This window comes from Euleptes europaea, chromosome 13 (assembly GCF_029931775.1).
Source record: "Euleptes europaea isolate rEulEur1 chromosome 13, rEulEur1.hap1, whole genome shotgun sequence".
NCBI lineage: Eukaryota > Metazoa > Chordata > Lepidosauria > Squamata > Sphaerodactylidae > Euleptes > Euleptes europaea.
Window position 1 is genome coordinate 62605171 of NC_079324.1, and position 17795 is coordinate 62622965.

Consider the following 17795-nt stretch of genomic DNA (forward strand, 5'->3'; position numbering starts at 1 on the left):
ATTAAATGATTTCCAGAGCTGGTCTGGCACCCCTCAGAGGTCTACTCTGACCTGACCCCCTCTCAAGAGCCTGCTGCTCATTTCAAACATCTTACTAAGGCCCAGTGAGACATTTCCCTGCCCCCCCCAATTTTCCTCTGCCCCCCGCCCTTTTATACTGCTGAAGGAAATCTGCTCTGGCGTATCTTGCCAACTTGCCCTTGCCGGCTCAGCTCTGCCAAGCACCAAAGGACAGCCTGCAAGGCTGTGGCTCAGTGGTAAAGTATCTGCTTGGCATACAGAAGTGTGCCAGGTTCAATCCCGACATCTCCCGTTAAAGGTGATGTGAAAGTCCTCTGCCTGAGACCCTGGAGAGCCGCTGCCGGTTTGAGTACACAGTAGTGACTTTGATGGAGCAAGAGTCTGATTCAGTAGAAGGCAGCTTGTCCTCTTTGTTTGCTCATGTTTATTGTCCATGGCTCCTGCCCCAGGGCTAGCCTGTTAGCACCCTTCCACCATGCCTTGACACAGCCTTCCCTGTGAGCTCCTTTATATTTAATTATCCGAATTTCATTTTCAAGTGGCTGTAAGCTGCTTTGGGAATCAATGAACATGAATGCTTCTTTTGCAAATCCTGGGATGCAAGAGTTATGCAGACCAGAACACGCAAACTTCCAGGCTACACTTGGATCGCTACTGAGCCTGAGATTTCTGTCAAGTCAAATTCTGCAGCCATGAGGGCTAGGAACATGCGTACTTGTTTGTCAAATGAGGGCCAAGATGCTGAATTCTGTGCCCTGTGTTGCTGTATTCTTTTCTGCACGCATGCACACGCGCACAAGTAAGAATTAACACAGCTATGCGCTGGGCCACTTTTCCAAGGCAAGAGAGGTTTAGCAACTCTGTTAGAGCTCTCAGCCCTACCTACCTCACAGGGTGTCTGTTGTGGGGAAGGGAAGGTGATTGCAAGCCGGTTTGAGTCTCCCTTAAGTGGTAGAGAAAGGCAGCATATAAAAACCAACTCTTCTTCTAAACTCTGGTGTATTGCCCCGTTAACTGAGTGGGTCAATAGCATAAAACATCTGGGGTCTAATCTGGCTTACCTCCCCTGTTTTTTGTTACCCGTACAATCAAATTTTCCAACTGTTCAAACAGGTCACAGACAGGAGGAAAACATCTCATACATTCATGACGAGCAGCAAAACTCGAATTATAAAGAAACCGACTTTTTAATATAAATTATAAACCCATCCAGTTTAAAGCAGATCACTAGCAGTTTTGTCACTTAATTATGTTGGAGGCGAAGTGTTACACAATCTTCCACAGTCATAAATTACAGAGAGCAATCAAGGAAGTGAAAATGTTCAAAGGTGGTTTCTGCAGATAACAAAAAACACCCTTTTTATATAGGTTAAAAGAAATCCCCTTCCCCAAAAAATCATGATTAAACATAACGATTGCAAAATATAAATGCAAAATTTAAACAAGATAAAAATTACTAAGGAGATATAAGAGCCCCACCCTCCAATGGGCAACACAGCTAAGGTGTAGTTTTCTTTATGCAAAGGGGAGGCAGTTTGATTAAAACCCACCTCACCTTTATCTTCTTGAAGATACACCCAACAAACAGGCTTAAATCAAAGCATTTGGTTGCAAAAGACAGTCGCACAAGGATCCTGGCTCACGATCCCAGCACTATATAAAACTCAGTCTGTAAACAGTAGTTTTGGTAGCTCACTTCTATACACACACATCAGTTAACCCACAAATAAGCGGGATAAACAGCAGCACTAAATTAAATCCAGAAGGGGTGTGTGCCTTGACAAAGGAAAGATCCGCTGGGTTAAGAAGAACTCGCACTTCACAGCTCACCAAGATCAAAACTCTTTGATTGCAGAATTCACGCTCTGTAATGGACAGAAATGCTAGGAATGCTTAGAGATGGAATCAGATGTTGCCCCTTATGTAATTACGGAGACTGTGTGTGAGTATACACATACCTAGCCTACACAAAGAGACAACATCCTTTTCTCCTGATCGGGTATTGAAAAGTTTTGCAAAGGCCATTTCAGAATTCAGTTTCATTGCATAAAATACAGAAGGCAGCTCCAGTGTTTGGCATTCCAAGAGCCCTAAATGTCTAAATTAAAAGGAGGAAAAAAAATAAGGTGGAGGGTGCTGGATTTCCTTACAAATTGGACTCAGGCCTGGTTTGGAGAGAAGCTGCTAGCTGAAAGAGCCACCAACACATAATTCCTACAAAATTTCAACAGAGAAAGACATTCCCACCATGAACCACAACTCCCAGCAGTACACAACTCCTGCTTAACCTCTTAGTTATCTCTGCTGAAGAATATGGCCCAAAGCTTTCTTACAAGTGTCATTCTGGGCAAAGAAAATGTCACAACGCTCCAAGTGGGCTCCATCCTTGAGGAATGTCTAGCAGTGCCAGCAAAAACAGGCGTTTTGGATCAAGACGTCTCCAGAGCCGCCCCCTGTAACAGATCCTACCCTGGATTAAACATTTTTTATAGTATTTCCCCGAAAGGTACATCTGCAGGAAGAATAGAACATTTCATTCCTAGTTAGTCTGCAGAGAAATCCACATTTTGGTGTTTCGTTTTTCACTAGCAGGCAATATTCTGATGAGAATACCTTCAGATGGTGCTTTTAAAATCAAAGCTGGTCTTGAATGTGGGTTCTTTAAGAGCCACGTTGGTGTCACCGGATGATGAACTGATATATGTCAGTTTCAGTTCTGAGGCACATCAGTCCTGGGGAGGAACTGTATAAAACTATTTAGGATAGACTTACATGACGTTTTCCTAGGGTCCTTTTCAGCACCTGGGTATGTAGCTCTGGCAGCGGCAGCTGCTTCTCCCCTGGGACAGACAGTCACTCAAAGGGGGAAGCTATCTGCAAGGAATCTACAGGCTCTATCAGTCCCTGTCAGCTGCCTGGAAGAATGAGGAATCAATGTCGATTAAAGCTGCATTCCCCATCCCAGTGTGGACAATTTGGAGAAAGGGGGAATTAAAGTGGCACATCTAATTGGCTAGATAAGAGCGATGCAAATATTTCCTAAAAGGGATGCATGGAAGAGTGAAGATTCCATCCTTAAGACCCCTTGCTGATAAAAAGCAAAGGCATATAGAGTTGTACAGTTGTGCTTCACAACCACTTTATCACAGAGAGCAGAGGTTCCAGAGTCCTACCTGGGCCACGTTGGGAGGGTTAGAAAACAAGTGATTTCTAGCAAGAGTAAAGCTACATCACCAGCATTGCCAGTACCCTTGAAACTGTAAATCTAGATCACCAATTTTTTTCTCAATAACCAGAAGTCTTCAAAAGCTTAAATTCTTGACTCCAAATCCTTGTAGGCAAAAGGAGATTTGGGGGGGGGGGAGTGGAGTGCCTGTTATTATTTTAAAAAGTTATACCTGTTATTTCCCTTTATTACTGGAAAAAAACAAAACAAAACAGGATTTGTGGCACCAGACACCATAAAACAACTGCCCCCTCAGCACCGGGATAATCAAAAGTGATTGGCTACAAAAATAAGCAAAGCATAGCATCCCTTACTAGAAACTGGTGCTGCTACCGCCGCTGGAAGATGAGCGGCCAAGTTTTCATCTGAAAGTTCTTTAAACTCTTTTCAAAAATTTGAAGCACCTAAGAAAATATGCAACAATTCACCCCCACCTCACAAGAGAATGAGCCTTTTACTTGTATTCTCCACACTTCTCATCAGAGGTTTATTTTTCCCAGGATCGGGCAGGATCTAATCCAGATTAAAGATCATGAGGAAGCACAACTCAAATTATATACCTTGTCTCCTTCACCAAAATATTTGAGACTGCCCAAGAGCACAGACCAATGACACTTTGATTTCTGTTGATCCGAAGTTTAAAAAGTTGAGCTTTCATGCAGGCTTATGAATGCCTTTTGCAATTCTTACTTCGTCTTTAGTAACCTGTATATTTATACAGCTTTCTTTACTGTTTTTTCCTCCAGCAGGGTGGAAAAGGAGACTCAGTGGTCCTAAAAGCTGAAACTTGCTTAGGTAGCACTTTCACCCAACGACAGGTGTCAGGACGGCCATATGAACAGACTGAGAGTCAGACAGACAGCTCCCCAACCAAAGCAGGTGTCATGGTGGAAAGACACCCCAAAGAGTTCCATAGCTGAACACAGACCCCCTAAGGCAAAAAACCACACGCAAAACTATGAACACAGCATTGTGCAATGGAAAAATACAAACTCCTTTGAAATATGCTTTACCCTGGATTTTCTATTGCTGCTTCTAAAGACTTCAAGCCCCCAAAGTTTCTGGAGAATGCTCCCCCTGCCCCCGCACCAAGGAAAATGAAACAGGTTGGGTTTTTGTTTCGTTACAACAGGCTTATGAACATGTATAAAAAGTGGTCTAAACCCTGACTGAGGAGGGTCCCTGCTTCTGGTTTTATGTACAATAATTTAATCAGCTTGAATATATCTTTTTAATACATAAAAAAACTATTTTACGATCAAAGTCCTTCATGCATTTATGAGGAAGTTCCAGATTTTAACGTATGGCAGCAGATGTCAATTCTTGCCTGGCGCTGGCTGGCCTCTGGTGCCTGAGACGCGCTTCCTCAAACCTTCAGGTTTTTGATATTATCAAGTCTTTTTTTCAGCAGTTCACCAATTTCTTGAATCGAATGCTGGTAACTGTTCTGGACCTTCACTAGCGCAGTCTTTGTAAACTTCTTTTCTTCCTGGAAAAAGGTTATGTACAAATTGTACAAATCACATAGAAGACGGCTCTTATTTAGCCATTCTTGCAAATGTCTTCAAGTACCAACAGAATTAAACACCCTGACCTCTGGGCTTTTATGGAGTGATGCTAGAGAATCAAGTTGCTCTGGTCCTGCCAATTCCATCAGGCTATCTGTGGGTCCTAAACCTAAGTCTTCAGACCTTTACTAATGTCCCGGGCCACGTTGAACCTCAGACCAATAATCCCATCTGCACATCAAACTGAGAATGAATTTAGCACTTGAAGACATAGGGATGGTGGAGAAGGAAGGGAGGTGTTTTTAGTGTACATTGTGCTTTTCTCATACTGCTCACAAGCCTGGTGTGCTGCATTTGACCTGTGTATCACCATCATAACTGCTGGCTGTGTTTCCATCATAAAAACTCGAGCTTTGGCCTGGCCTTAAACAGCTGCAGCATGTTTGTCACCATTTCCTCAAACTATACTGTCTGGCCTGTGGGAGAGGGAAAACCCCTAGGATTCCAAGCTCATGCATGTGCCCAGGTGGCAGGAAATGAAAGGGTTAGGGAGACTTTTCTAATTTGCTATCTGTTTTGTCCCCACCAAAGGAAAATAGTGCTAGAATGGAAAAAGAGAAAAAAAACTGCCCATCAGTAAACAAGAATAAATCTCTCTGCCTCTCCTGAACTGTTCACTGTGGTGGTGTGACAGGCTAAAGACATCTCTGAAGTCCAGAAGAATGTTAAATAGGGGCAAAGGCATTTGGTCACCTGGCCAGCCAGAACAGCTTCTCCTGTACCCTCTGCCTACTGTCAAAACTAGAACTTCCCACAGTGAGACTGTTTATTCTCCTAGATCTCTCAGCTGCTTTCGATCAAGGTCTCCTTCTGGACTGCCTGCCTATCTGGACTGGGAAGGCACCATTCTGTGGAGGTTCTGGAGGTACCCAGAGGCGGTGGTGCAGGGGGACCGCTTTCAGTGGCTTGGCCTTTGATCTATGGGGTCCCATAAGCGACCCTATGTTCATTAACATCTACCTGAAACTCCTGGGTGAGGTCATCCAGAGATTTAGGCTGGGTTGTCACCAATATGCGGATGACACTCAGCTCCATCTTGCTCTTTCAGCTGACACCACTGGATGTGGGCTAATAAACTGAAGCTTAATCCTAACAAGACAGAAGTGCTACAGGTGGGAGGAAGATCTGATCTGGGATTTAAAGTGTTAGCCATTCTGGATGTGGCTGCACTCCCCTTGACGGAACAGGACCATAGTCTGGGAGTGATCTTGGACCCAGGCCCACAACTGGAGAAGCAGGTGGGCAGTTATGGCCAAGAGCGCCTTTTACCAGGTTTGACTAGTTAGCCAACTGTGGCCTTTCCTGGGCAGAAAAGATCTGGCCGCTGTGGTTCATGCCCTCATTACATCCAGATTAGATTACTGCAATGCGCTCTATATGGGGCTGCCCTTGAAAAGTGTTTGTAAACTTCAAGTAGTACAAAATGCTGCAGCCAGCATGTTGACTGGAGTGGGCTGTAGAAACCATATCACTCCAGTCTTGGCCCATCTATACTGGCTCCCAATTTGTTTCCGGGCACAATTCAAGGTGCTGGCCTTGACCTTCAAAGCCCTGTATGATTTGGGACCAACATACCTGAAGGACCGCCTAATCCCTTACAAACCTACCCTGACTGTTAAAGTAATCTTCAGATGCCCTGCTTCAGGAATCCCCGCCTTCTGAGATTAGGCTAGTGATAACCCGGAAAAAGGCCTTCTCAGCCATGACACCAAAGCTCTGGAACTCTCTCTGTCTCCTTCTGTTGCTGCGTCCCACCAGTGGGCGAAGACTTTTACTTCCTGCCTCTCCAGGCAAGCGGCGAAAATCACCCAAACAAGATGACCTTATCCTCAGAGGAGAAAGGACCCTCGAGGTAAGTAGCCAGGGTATCCTTTTCGTTCCATTTGGCATTCCTTCAATGATCCCTCCTTCTCAACCAATGTTTTTATGTTCTGTATGTATTTTAACTCTGTTTTTTAAACTCTTTAAAAAATTGTTTTAAAGCTGTATGTTTGGGAGGGGGTGATTTTAATGGTTTTATAATGCATTTATCATGTATGTTTTAATTTGTTAGCCACCTTGGCAGCCCTTGTAAGGGGAGAAAGGCAGAAGATATAAATCTCGTAAGTAATATAAGTTTCCTATCAGCTGTACATTTTTTCAGGCACTCCTTTGTGAGTGCAAGAAGACGGGGATGAAAGCAGAAAACTGTCAGATGCTGTCAGAAAACAGGAACTGAAAGAGCAAGAGGTGTTTTACTGGTTTTAGCTGCCCACAGCTTTCAGGCCCAGTTTTGGCAGGGAAGCCATGAGACGTAAAAATATACAAATAATCTCAGCTGGCCACCTTCATTAGCTACTCACTTTAGCAACCTTGCAGAGATGAACGGGTGGATGTGTGACAGAAACAGTCCCCATCACCCAAAAGCAGCTGAGCAAAACTAATCATGCTTCATTTGGTGCCCTCTTGTGGCTGGCTGTCACAAGGTATTGTGCAAATATCTTTATTTATGCGCATCACACACACACACACACACACACAGGTGTAAAAGCCAATTCCTAATTTGGTCACAGAGGAAGGAGCAAAACTTAGGATGTAGCTGGGCAGAAAAGAGCCAGCTGGCTGGGGATACCAAGGGTAGGGAGATAGCTCAGCCCTGGAGAGGAGCTGTGGCTGAGTGGCAGAGCACCCGTTTGGCATGCGAGCGACCCAGATTCAACCTCTGGTGTTGCCAGTTAAAAGGAGTGCAGGGAACTGGTTGAGAAAGATCCTCGCCCTGGAGAGCTACTGTCAACACTGAACCAGAAGGGCAAATTTGTTGGATTGAGTTTAAAGGCAGTTTCATACTTTCAGCCCCACCCCACAGGCATCCAAGCGTGGTGTAGTGGTTATGAGTGGCGGACTCTAATCTGGAGAACCAGGTTTGATTCCCCACTCCTACACATGAAGCCTCCTGGGTGAACTTGCACCAGTCACAGTTCTCTTTGAACTCTGTCAGCCCCACCTACCTCACAAGGTCTGCTGTGGGGAGGGGAAGGGAAGGTGATCGTAAGCCGCTTTGAGACTCCTTACAGGTAGAGAAAAGCGGGGTATAAAAACCAACTCTTCTTCTGTTTGCCTCCGTAAGAAAATGGCTGCATTCATTCCAGAAGCAGTGGGTGGGGAGTGAAGCACTTGCAGCTTTGCTCAGGTGAGGACAAAACCTCCCTTCCCTCCCCAACCACCATACCCGTCATAAAGATGCTAGATCGATATAACACAAATTTTTCTTACCGGTGACAGTAAAGTGTCTTCTATGGACAGCTCTTCAAGTTTAAGTGCAGTTAGAGTAACTTCAAGCCCTTTGATGTGGTCAATCACATTGGAAGTGAGTATCTGAAGTCCAGAAACATAGTCCTGGAAGCTGGAGAATACTGGGGGCTACCATAAGGAAAGAAAACCAAAATTTTTAAAAGAGGGCATTTCCCCATGGTCTTTTCTCTTTGCGGGAAGGCAGATGTGTTTGTTCACTGCTCCCAGAGTACAAATATTTATGTTACAGACCCCTACTGCTCCCAGAGTACAAATATTTATGTTACAGACCCCTACTGCTCCCAGAGTACAAATATTTATGTTACAGAGAGCCAGCGTGGTGTAGTGGTTAAGAGCGGTGGACTCTAATCTGGAGAACCGGGTTTGGTTCCGCACTCCTTCACATGAGTGGCGGAGGCTAATCTGGTGAACTGGATTTGTTTCCCCACTCCTACACATGAAGTCAGCTGGGTGACCTTGGGCAACTCACAGCTCTCTTAGTCCCACCTACCTCACAGGGTGTCTGTTGTGGGGAGGGGAAGAGAAGGTGATTGTAAGCCGGTTTGAGTCTTCCTTAGTGGTAGAGAAAGTCGGCATATAAAAACTAACTCTTCTTCTTCTACCCTCTTGCACGTGTATGAGGAAGAAAAGACTACCTACCATGGAAGCAATGCTTTCTTTTTTCTTCTTTTTCTTCTTCTGCAGGTTTGACCTGCAAGGCCGGAGGACGGCATCAGAGTAACTACACACCCACAGGACAATGGAGATTGTCTGGAAGGATGAGAAAGAAGGGTTGTGGTGGAGGCATGAGCCCTTTAGAGAGAGTGGCTGGGCTGCAGTAACCAGCCATTTCCGCTCTTCTGTGGTCTTACTGCAGAAAAGAGGCCCATGGACTCACCTCAAGGAAGAAGACAAGGTTTTCTAAGATGCTTGGATGGACTGTGAAGCTGCCCTCCCTGACTTCCAATAAATCACCTTTGCATTTATTGAACAGATCTTAAAAAGAGAGAAATATTTTTAAGTTCTTTTTTTAACAGTTTTTATAAGCACTGAAAATTCTACAATATATGGAAAACATGAACAAACAGCCATCTGACACTAAATGAAGAATAATTAACAACAGTAACATTTAGTGTTCTACAGATGGGCATAAAAATTTACAACACAACACAGGCTGCAGTTTGTTTTCCAGGTCTCTGCTTGACCCTGGAAGATGAAGGCCTTCAGATTTAAATGCATTTCCCTGTGTTTCCACTCCCGTTGCACTGGGTTTGAAGTGCTGTTTTATCAGATTTACAAATGGAACGTTAGGTCTGGGTTCCTTCTCATCTTAACGCATTACTGGATTTTCTGTTTCATGTTTTTAAAGTATTCTTCTTTAGTTAAAATTTAAAAGGCAGAGGGTAGTAGCTGTGCACTTCCTAACTGGCCTGGGGCAACCTAAAACGTGCCTAGTAAAGTCGGGCATCTTCTCTTTCAGATTTATCTGGGAGTATCTAGAGGACAAAGATGGACCTACCGGCATATCCATGGCCAAACACACAGCTTAAAATCAGCAGAGGGCTAGAAATATTTTCTATCATCATTTCCTCAAGCTGTCTGGGAGAAAGGTGGGCTTATCAATATTTTAAAAATAAACCAACAAGTGCTTGCCTGAGTAAAAAATCAATCCCAGGCAAACAGGCTTCGGGAGCCTCTTAGTTTAGAGAAAGGACCTACTAGGTTTATAAAAGTAGGCATGGAGAGAAGGGGTAAAGAAAATGGAAAGAGAAAACTGCCCTTCCCCCCAATACTACAACTGACAGTAGCAATTCAGCACCTCAAAAAGAAAGCACTTCTGCACACAATGTAAATTATTTATGGAATTAGGGCCTGCTTGTGGGCATGGCCGAGATGCCTTCTAGCCTTGCCTGAGTTGGGATGCTGCTGCAGCTGTTGTCCAAGCAAAAAGCTGGTAAGGGTTGAAAGAACATACTTATTGTGGCAGAAGCTAGAGTGAGCCTACTTCATCAGCTGCAGGGTTGCCAGGTCCCTCCTGGCAACTGGCAGGAGCTTTTGGGAGGCGGGTATAGGGATTGGCAATCCGCGTCCCCCTGGCATTACACTGTGGGGGGTGCTCTACCACTTGTCCCAAAAATCTATGGATCACTCCCGCCCGTCGACCAGCTGAGTGTCGGCAGGCAGATGCAGGAATCAGCAGGTGATTGCCTGCCATTAGTGGGCAACCTGGAGACCCTAGTGAGTTGCATGAGTTCACATAAATGATGTTAGTCTTCTATGTGTTATGAGATTCTCTTTCCATAAAACAACAACAAAAGGGGGGGGGAAACAAATTAAACTCAAATTAAACCGAAAAGGTTGAGCTAAAAAACACTTAAAAACACAAATAAGGATCAAAGACTTCCAGGATTAAGACATCCCAAAGGAGTTAGATCACGATGGGTAGCCGTGTTAGTCTGGTCCTTATTTGGTCCTACCTTTGGTCCTTATTTGGTCATTGTATGACTTCACATCAACTGTGTATGAGTTTCATGTATTTATTGACTGTGAATGACTCGCCTATGATATAGGCCTTATGTTTTTAACTTTACTGTGCACCATATTAAAATTTCTATATTTGTAATTTTAGTGGTTTTTTGCTCAACCTTTTTGGTTTGGATTCTCTTTCCATGTTCACGGGAAATCTGCCACTGAATACCAGCCGTGTGTCTGTGTTGGGGAACATGCAATATCAGGTAAGGACTGATGCCCGCTGGGCCACCAGCTGATGGACGTTTCAGAGGAGTGTGGTCAGCCACTGTGGCAATCAGAATAATGGGCTTGAGGGTTGCTGGGTCTGATCCAGTTAGGCTTTCCTTATGTTCTAATGTAGCTGAATAAAAAAACAACCTAGTCCCTTGAGGCTATAAACAGTTGACCTAGCTGTGTGTAGGCAGGATGGTAACATTTGCCGATTTATTTCCAAGGCTGATTTACCTGTTAGCTGTTGAAGCAACAATTTAAAGCTGTTCCCTATTCTCTCTTGAATTACTGTTGAATCTTCTGGAAATAAAGAAATCCAATCACTTATTCCAATATGCAATAGTAGGATTTAAAAACACACGTGTACAAATCAACAGTAATTTACAAAAACTAAGCATGCAACAGCTGCAAAAAAGGATAGTACAGAAAATCTTGTCTTTATTAAGTAAGCAGCAACAGCTGCTGCCATACAAAAACAAATCAAAACAAAACGCTGAACACCCAGTCAGATTTCCAATGGCCAATCAGAAGCCCTGCTGGGCAAAAGCCCCACCTGGGCCCACCCAGTTTCTAAAAGCACTTGGTGGGTACCGTGTTGGGAACACAAACATTCTGGGACCTAACAGCGCCTGTAGAAGGTCTCCTTCCAACCTCAGCCCATCCTGACTTCTCTTTCCCAGGGACTTACCTAAGCCGTTGGTATCTAGTTCATAAATTTCACTAACAAGGTGAAACAAGTTGTTCTGACACTGGCAGCTCCCACTGCTGAAAAAGCTGGCCATTCGGGAAGGAGGAGGACCGAGGACAGGATACTAGGCAAAAACAGAGAGGGGGGAGGCATGAAACAGCACAGCCCTTCTCTGAGGGGACAGGAAGCAATGTTTTCAGCTTGACAGAAATGTGCCATGACAGCTTTCTAGTTAGATTGCTATGCTGAATGTCAGGAGATGAATCTCAATTCTGTGTCTATTGGCCCAATCACAAGAAGAAGAAGAGTTGGTTTTTATATGCCGACTTTCTCTACCACTTAAGGAAGAATCAAACCAGCTTACATTTACCTTCCCTTCCTCTCCCCACAGCAGACACCCTGTGAAGTAGATGGGGCTGAGAGAGTGTGACTAGCCCAAGGTCACTCAGCTGGCTTCATGTGCAGGAGTGGGGAAACCAACCCAATTCACCAGATTAGAGTCCGCCGCTCATGTGGAGGAGTGGGGAATCAAACCCGGTTCTCCAGGTTAGAGTCCATCACTCCAAACCACCCCTCTTAACCACTACATCATGCTGGTTTGACATATCAGGGGACTCCTTTCCATAGCAATACCTGAATTTTCTGCTCCAGAAACTGCTTCCCCGACTTCACTGCCCCATCCAGCTGCTGCAGGAGAGCTCGTATTGTGTCAATCTTGGAAGAAACGCCATTCTCGGTGGTCTTTTCAGAGTTCTTTGGGTGAGCGTTGTGGCCGAGAGCCGGTAGCCCGCTTACCAGCCTTAAAGTCAAAGACCGGATCTGCAACCAGATGGTCTCTTCCTCCAGTGAGAGTCTTCGGTGTTCTTCAGAAATGCCCCTGTGAGAGAACAATAATTCAGATTCAAAAGCTCATCACAAGATGCTGAAATTCCTCCGACCCAAAGTGGGAGGGGGTAACATCAAATCCATGGTGGCGGTTACTAGGAGGTGTTTTCTCTTCCACACAGTTGTGTGGGGGGCACAGAGTCTGCCCTCAGTCCACTAACTGCTGATTATTAAAAATGTTTGACTGCTTTTATGAAACTGAGGATGATCTATTGGGTGGTCTTCATTACCATCATGGTGTTGTATCTACACTTTGCGGCAACATTTACATTAATATTCCATACTGCATATACACAGAGAGAGGTAATGACTTTGCCTTTTTTAAGTGTGTTGTGTATTCCGTGCTACCTTGGACTTTTAACAGTTTAAGAAAACAAGGGGAGATAGCCAAGAAACCCTCCTCCCCACTATCACGACAAAGCACACCATTGCAATAAGAGACTCTTGTCGCCAACACCCAACATGTTCCAGCTTAAAAGGTGTTTGACTGTGTCCACATGAATGAAGGCACAAGAGCATCACCTGCAGAAATTACTCGGGAGTTTTATGCAATTATGCATTGGGAAATATCCCTGAAACCTCACCCTGGGAAGGGGCAGTGTGGACCTTGCTCTAGTACCACTAGTACACGCAAAACAAGTCCAGAAGGTATATGTACCCTTTGAAGTGGAATCCACATTCCTGCATTCTATTCACTTCTGACTTGTCTTTAAGGAAGCAAGGAAGAGATAAAGCATTTTAGTGATTTAATAACTGTTTGTGCAAACATGGCTTCGGACACAAAGGGCTGTCCCTTTTGGCGGCACACAGAAAATAATGGGAGCTTGCCTGCATGTGGGGCCACGCAGTGGACAAGATGAAAAACGTGGCCATCAGAATGGAGGAGTCCTGCTAGATCAGATTTGTGGCTTATCTAGTTCAGCATCCTGTGTCACACAGTAGTCAACCAGTTGCCTTGGAGGGCCAAACAGGGCAAAGAGGCAAAGACTTTTCCCTGATGTTGCCCCTGGCACTAGTATTCAGAGGATGACTGCACATGGACACATGAAACTGCCTTATACTAAATCAGACCCTTGGTCCATCAAAGTCAGTATTGTCTACTCAGACTGGCAGCGGCTCTCCAGGCTCTCAGGCAGAAGTCTTTCACATCACCTACTTGCCTAGTCCCTTTAACTGGAGATGCCGGGGACCGAACCTGGGACCTTCTGCATGCCAAGCAGATGCTCTACCACTGAGCCACAGCCCCTCCCCAACCTCCTCTGAATGTAGAGGTTCCCTTTAGTCATCATGACTAGCAGCCACTGAAAGTCCTATCCTCAATGAATTTGTTTCATCCCCTTTTAAAGCCAATGGCCACCATGATATCCGCCAGCAATAAATTCTACAATTTAATTACTCATTGAGTGAAGTAGGATTTCCTTTTGTCTGTCCTGATCCATTGCCCATCAACTTCATTGGGTGCCTGTGAAATCTAACATTATTCGAGGTGGGTGACGGGGTGCTCTATCTGCTTCCTTTGCCCAATGAATAATTTTATAAACATCTACTATGTTCCCACTTAGTCATTTTTTTTCTAAACTGAAAAGTCCAGGGCTCTTCAGCCTTTCCTCATAGGAAAGGTGTTCCGACCTCTTAGTCATCTTGGCTGCCCTCTTCTGTACTTCTTCCACCTCTTCAATATCCTTTTAGATTCAGTGATCAGACCCATACAGTAAAAATAATGCCACACCATAGTTCTATACAATGCTGGCTGTTTTTAATCTCAATCTCTTTGCTAATAGTCCCTAAAGTGGATTTTGCAGTTTTCATTGCTGCTGCACAGTACGTTGACATTGTCATCTAACTTTCCACTGCAACTCCAAGATCTCGTTCAACCTCAGTCTTCACCAGTTCAGATTCTATCAGCACATAAAGTTAGGGTTTTATGTTCCACTCACACCTCACAATTGGCTTAAAATATGTCATACTATTCTCAACGGTGAGTTGACTCATAATGGTGTTACATGGTGACCAACGACAACCCCAGATTCACAGGTCCTCAAGAGGGTTGAGACAAGAGAAAGCTCTTTTGACATGTTGTTGCTCAATCACCTCTGTGAAGAGATATCTGCTTGAAGGGCTTAACATTCCGCCTGGCTTTTCACCATCCCGAATAATTTGGTAATATCTGCAAGCTTGCCCTCTGCATTGCTTCTTCCCAATTTGAGATACTTCATGAAAAAATTACATAGCACCTGTACCAATACTGATCCTTTCGGGTCTCTGCTGCATGCTGCCCTCCAGTGCAAGACCTGTCCATTTACTCCTATCGCCTGCTTCTGTTTAACCATGAACACACAAAGCTGCCTTATGCTGAATCAGACCCTCGGTCCATCAGAGTCAGTATTGCCTACTCAGACCAGCAGCGGCTCTCAGGCTGAGGTCTTTCACATCACCTACTTGCCTAGTCCCTCTAACTGAAGATACTGGGGATTGAACCTGGGACCTTCTGTATGCCAAGCAGATGCTCAACCACTGAGCCACAGTCCTCTCCTAAATTTTCAATCTATAATTTTTCATTCTATATACCAATTTCCAGTCAATACGAGGACCCATCCTCTTACCCCGTGGCACCTCCTGGCCCTTAGAAAAAGAAAAACCTCTTGCATTTGACAGAATGGTTTCTAGCCATGAAAAAAACACACATACAATGAACAAGACAAAGTCACATTACATTGCAAAAACTACCTATTTACATCCCGTTCAAAATGTAATTGTAATCAGTTCTTTAGGGGTATGGGGGAAGCACTATTTGTCAAGACACTACTAAGAGACACCACCAAGGCCAAATTCTTGGTCTATTCATGATCGTGACTTTAAAATGGAATAATGTTTGGTTTATTTAGGGAGCTGGCTTAAACATAGTAGCCAACACAATGAGCTACCATCTGGAAAGTCCCTGATTCAAATTTTGCTTCTGCCTGGAGCTTCCTGGGTAGCCTTAGGCAAGCCAATCTCTCGCAGACTCAGCTCTTCTGCATTCATTGCAGGTATGACAACAGTGGCCCACCTTAGAGCAGTTTAAAAAAATAAAGGAAGTAATATAGGTGAAGCACTTGACAATCAATGTGCTGCATAAATATATTACATTGACGTGCTTATTCAAGTTGCTTGTGCTCTTCAGTGTGTTCTTTGGAGTTTGTTTTCCTGGTCGTACTACTGCATGCAATTCATGCATATAACCCTCACACTGCAGTATATACCAATTTTTATTCGATAAGAGGACCTGTCCTCTTACCCTGTGGCCCTTAGAAAAAAACTCGGAAAAACCTCTTGCATTTGACAGAATGGGTTCTAGCCCATGGAAACACGTGCCACAACAAGTTTAAGATGGCTCATGATTCCTTTTTCCCCAGTGTCAGAAGTCCCTTTGTGTTTACCTGTCTTTTGGGTCCCAATTGAATAAGACAGTTAGGTCTCTGTTATCCCGCAGGTCATTCCAAGGAATGTCATCCTCTTCTGGACTTAGACTCATGGACCTTATACTTTCTTCCAAACTCATTGATCTAGTCCATGGGAAGAAAAACAGAACTACTGAGCTGGGAGTTTCAGAAAGGCCTTAAGAAGCAACCCCTTTCACCTCACAGAAATGATTAATCACAGGGCAAAAGTGAACTCCCCTCCCACAGCTGAAGCACAGTTTAGAAAAATACACTGGCATAGAAGGAATAACAAGCCTGCTTTGGTGCTTTAGGGTAGAAGACAACATGCAAATGTGGTCAAAATTCTTGACAACACAATAAAGCACATTTGAGTTGACCACGGCTATAACTACTGCTGCACTCTATGTAAATTTAACCCAAATTGTGCCTAGAAAAACTACATTCTGCAACCTCATTCACGCGTGGAGGACCTCTGGCCTATCACACGTGGAGGACCTCTGGCCTAGAGAACTTAGCAGTATTGCTGGGAACCATCTCTCAGTACTGTAGGTAGCTGTTAGCAGCTGCTACACTCATACCCACACGTCCCTCCCAGCTGCAACTCCCTCTAGCCCGCCTGGACTCCCAGGATACCCCAGTGTAAGGCAGACCCTTCCATACTCACATGTTTGCTTCAAGTAAGAGGTCCAATAACATCCGCTCTATGCGGACTTGTGCAAAGTGAAGCGAGGAGTTAAGCCTGTTCCTGAAAGCAATGAATTCTGGTATCTTCTCAAACGCACCATATTTGTAAGCTTGAATAATGTATTCTGAGGTCTGGAAAGGAACACACAATGGTCTCTGAATTATATGCAAGGGAAGAGAAGTTGCTGATTTCTAGCACAGATGCTAATAAGGAGCAGAACTAAGAGGCTGATCCCTGCATTAGCTGAGTTTTATAACCCGGAAAACTCAGCATAGTCTTGCCTGCAGAGCAAGTGGGAGGAGTAACCCAGGCTGGGGTGAGAACCCTCTATTGCGATGAGGCATTTACTATCTCCAGGGCCCAGCCGACCTGCCATCTACTAACTGCTCTGAGAGGACATATTCCCTGTGTTTCTGTGGGAGTCACTGCTCTGGGCGTGCCTCTTCCGCTCATGAAGAGGCAACAGGCACCCTCCTCTCGGGGCAGTTATGATGCAGCCACATAGCAGGATAAGCTGCCGTAAAGGGGTAGGCCACTGGAAGGAAGCAAGGCTGGAACAATGAATCACACAGACAAGACAGGCAGTTACTTCTGTCAGCTGATACTCCAGCTTCTGGCAGATACCTTGTGGCGATTGTTTGGGAACAACTGGCCTAATGCAAGCTAGGCACCGCATGTAAAAACCAGAGTCTCTGTCCTCAAGGCTTACAATCTACACGTGACGAAAGAGACTGTCTGCCACTTACATCTTTCTGGTTGGAGTGAAAAAACCTGAGCGCAAAGTTGCAGGACTGCGATGCAGCAATATAGTTACCGAGAGCAGCGGCATATCGTGTCAGCAAATAACTGCAATGCAAACAATATTAAAAATCAGAACAATACAAGTCTGTCTCTAACAACACAGGCGATATTGAGCTTTATTAGCTCCCTCCCCCGCAACTTTTTTGAGATCAGAAAGTACATTAGAAGCGATTCATGCAAGAGACAAAAAGCGGGGGGGGGGGAGGAAGGGGGGGCCTGAATAGGGCTTGGTCCAGCACAGCTCCATAAACCTCCCCAGAGCTGCTGGGCCTACTATCCCTTTCCCAAAGGGGCTCTCCCAAAAAAAATCAGCTCCATATTTGGGTGTGTAAAGCATAAGTGGGCCTGACCTCGATAGCCCAGGCTAGCCTGATCTCTTCAGATCTTGGAAGCTAAGCAGGGTAGTATTTGGATGGGAGACCACCAAAGAAGTCCAGGGTTGCTATGCAGAGGCAGGCAGTGGCAAACCACCTGTGAACATGTCTTG

General features: G+C 44.8%; 1 protein-coding gene across 1 annotated transcript in view; it reads right to left on the bottom strand.

Moving 5' to 3' along the window:
* Positions 1 to 4358: 4358 nt before the first annotated feature.
* Positions 4359 to 17795, bottom strand: part of NAA25 (N-alpha-acetyltransferase 25, NatB auxiliary subunit) — a 41174-nt gene continuing 27737 nt past the window's right edge. The window contains exons 15-24 of the mRNA XM_056859591.1: positions 17254 to 17353; positions 16487 to 16638; positions 15820 to 15945; positions 12149 to 12392; positions 11516 to 11639; positions 11062 to 11127; positions 8984 to 9081; positions 8746 to 8856; positions 8068 to 8214; positions 4359 to 4736 (exon numbers count right to left, since the gene is read on the bottom strand). Coding sequence (XP_056715569.1) covers positions 4614 to 4736; positions 8068 to 8214; positions 8746 to 8856; positions 8984 to 9081; positions 11062 to 11127; positions 11516 to 11639; positions 12149 to 12392; positions 15820 to 15945; positions 16487 to 16638; positions 17254 to 17353 — 1291 coding nt within the window. The 3' untranslated portion in view covers positions 4359 to 4613. The remainder of the gene's footprint in view (positions 4737 to 8067; positions 8215 to 8745; positions 8857 to 8983; positions 9082 to 11061; positions 11128 to 11515; positions 11640 to 12148; positions 12393 to 15819; positions 15946 to 16486; positions 16639 to 17253; positions 17354 to 17795) is intronic.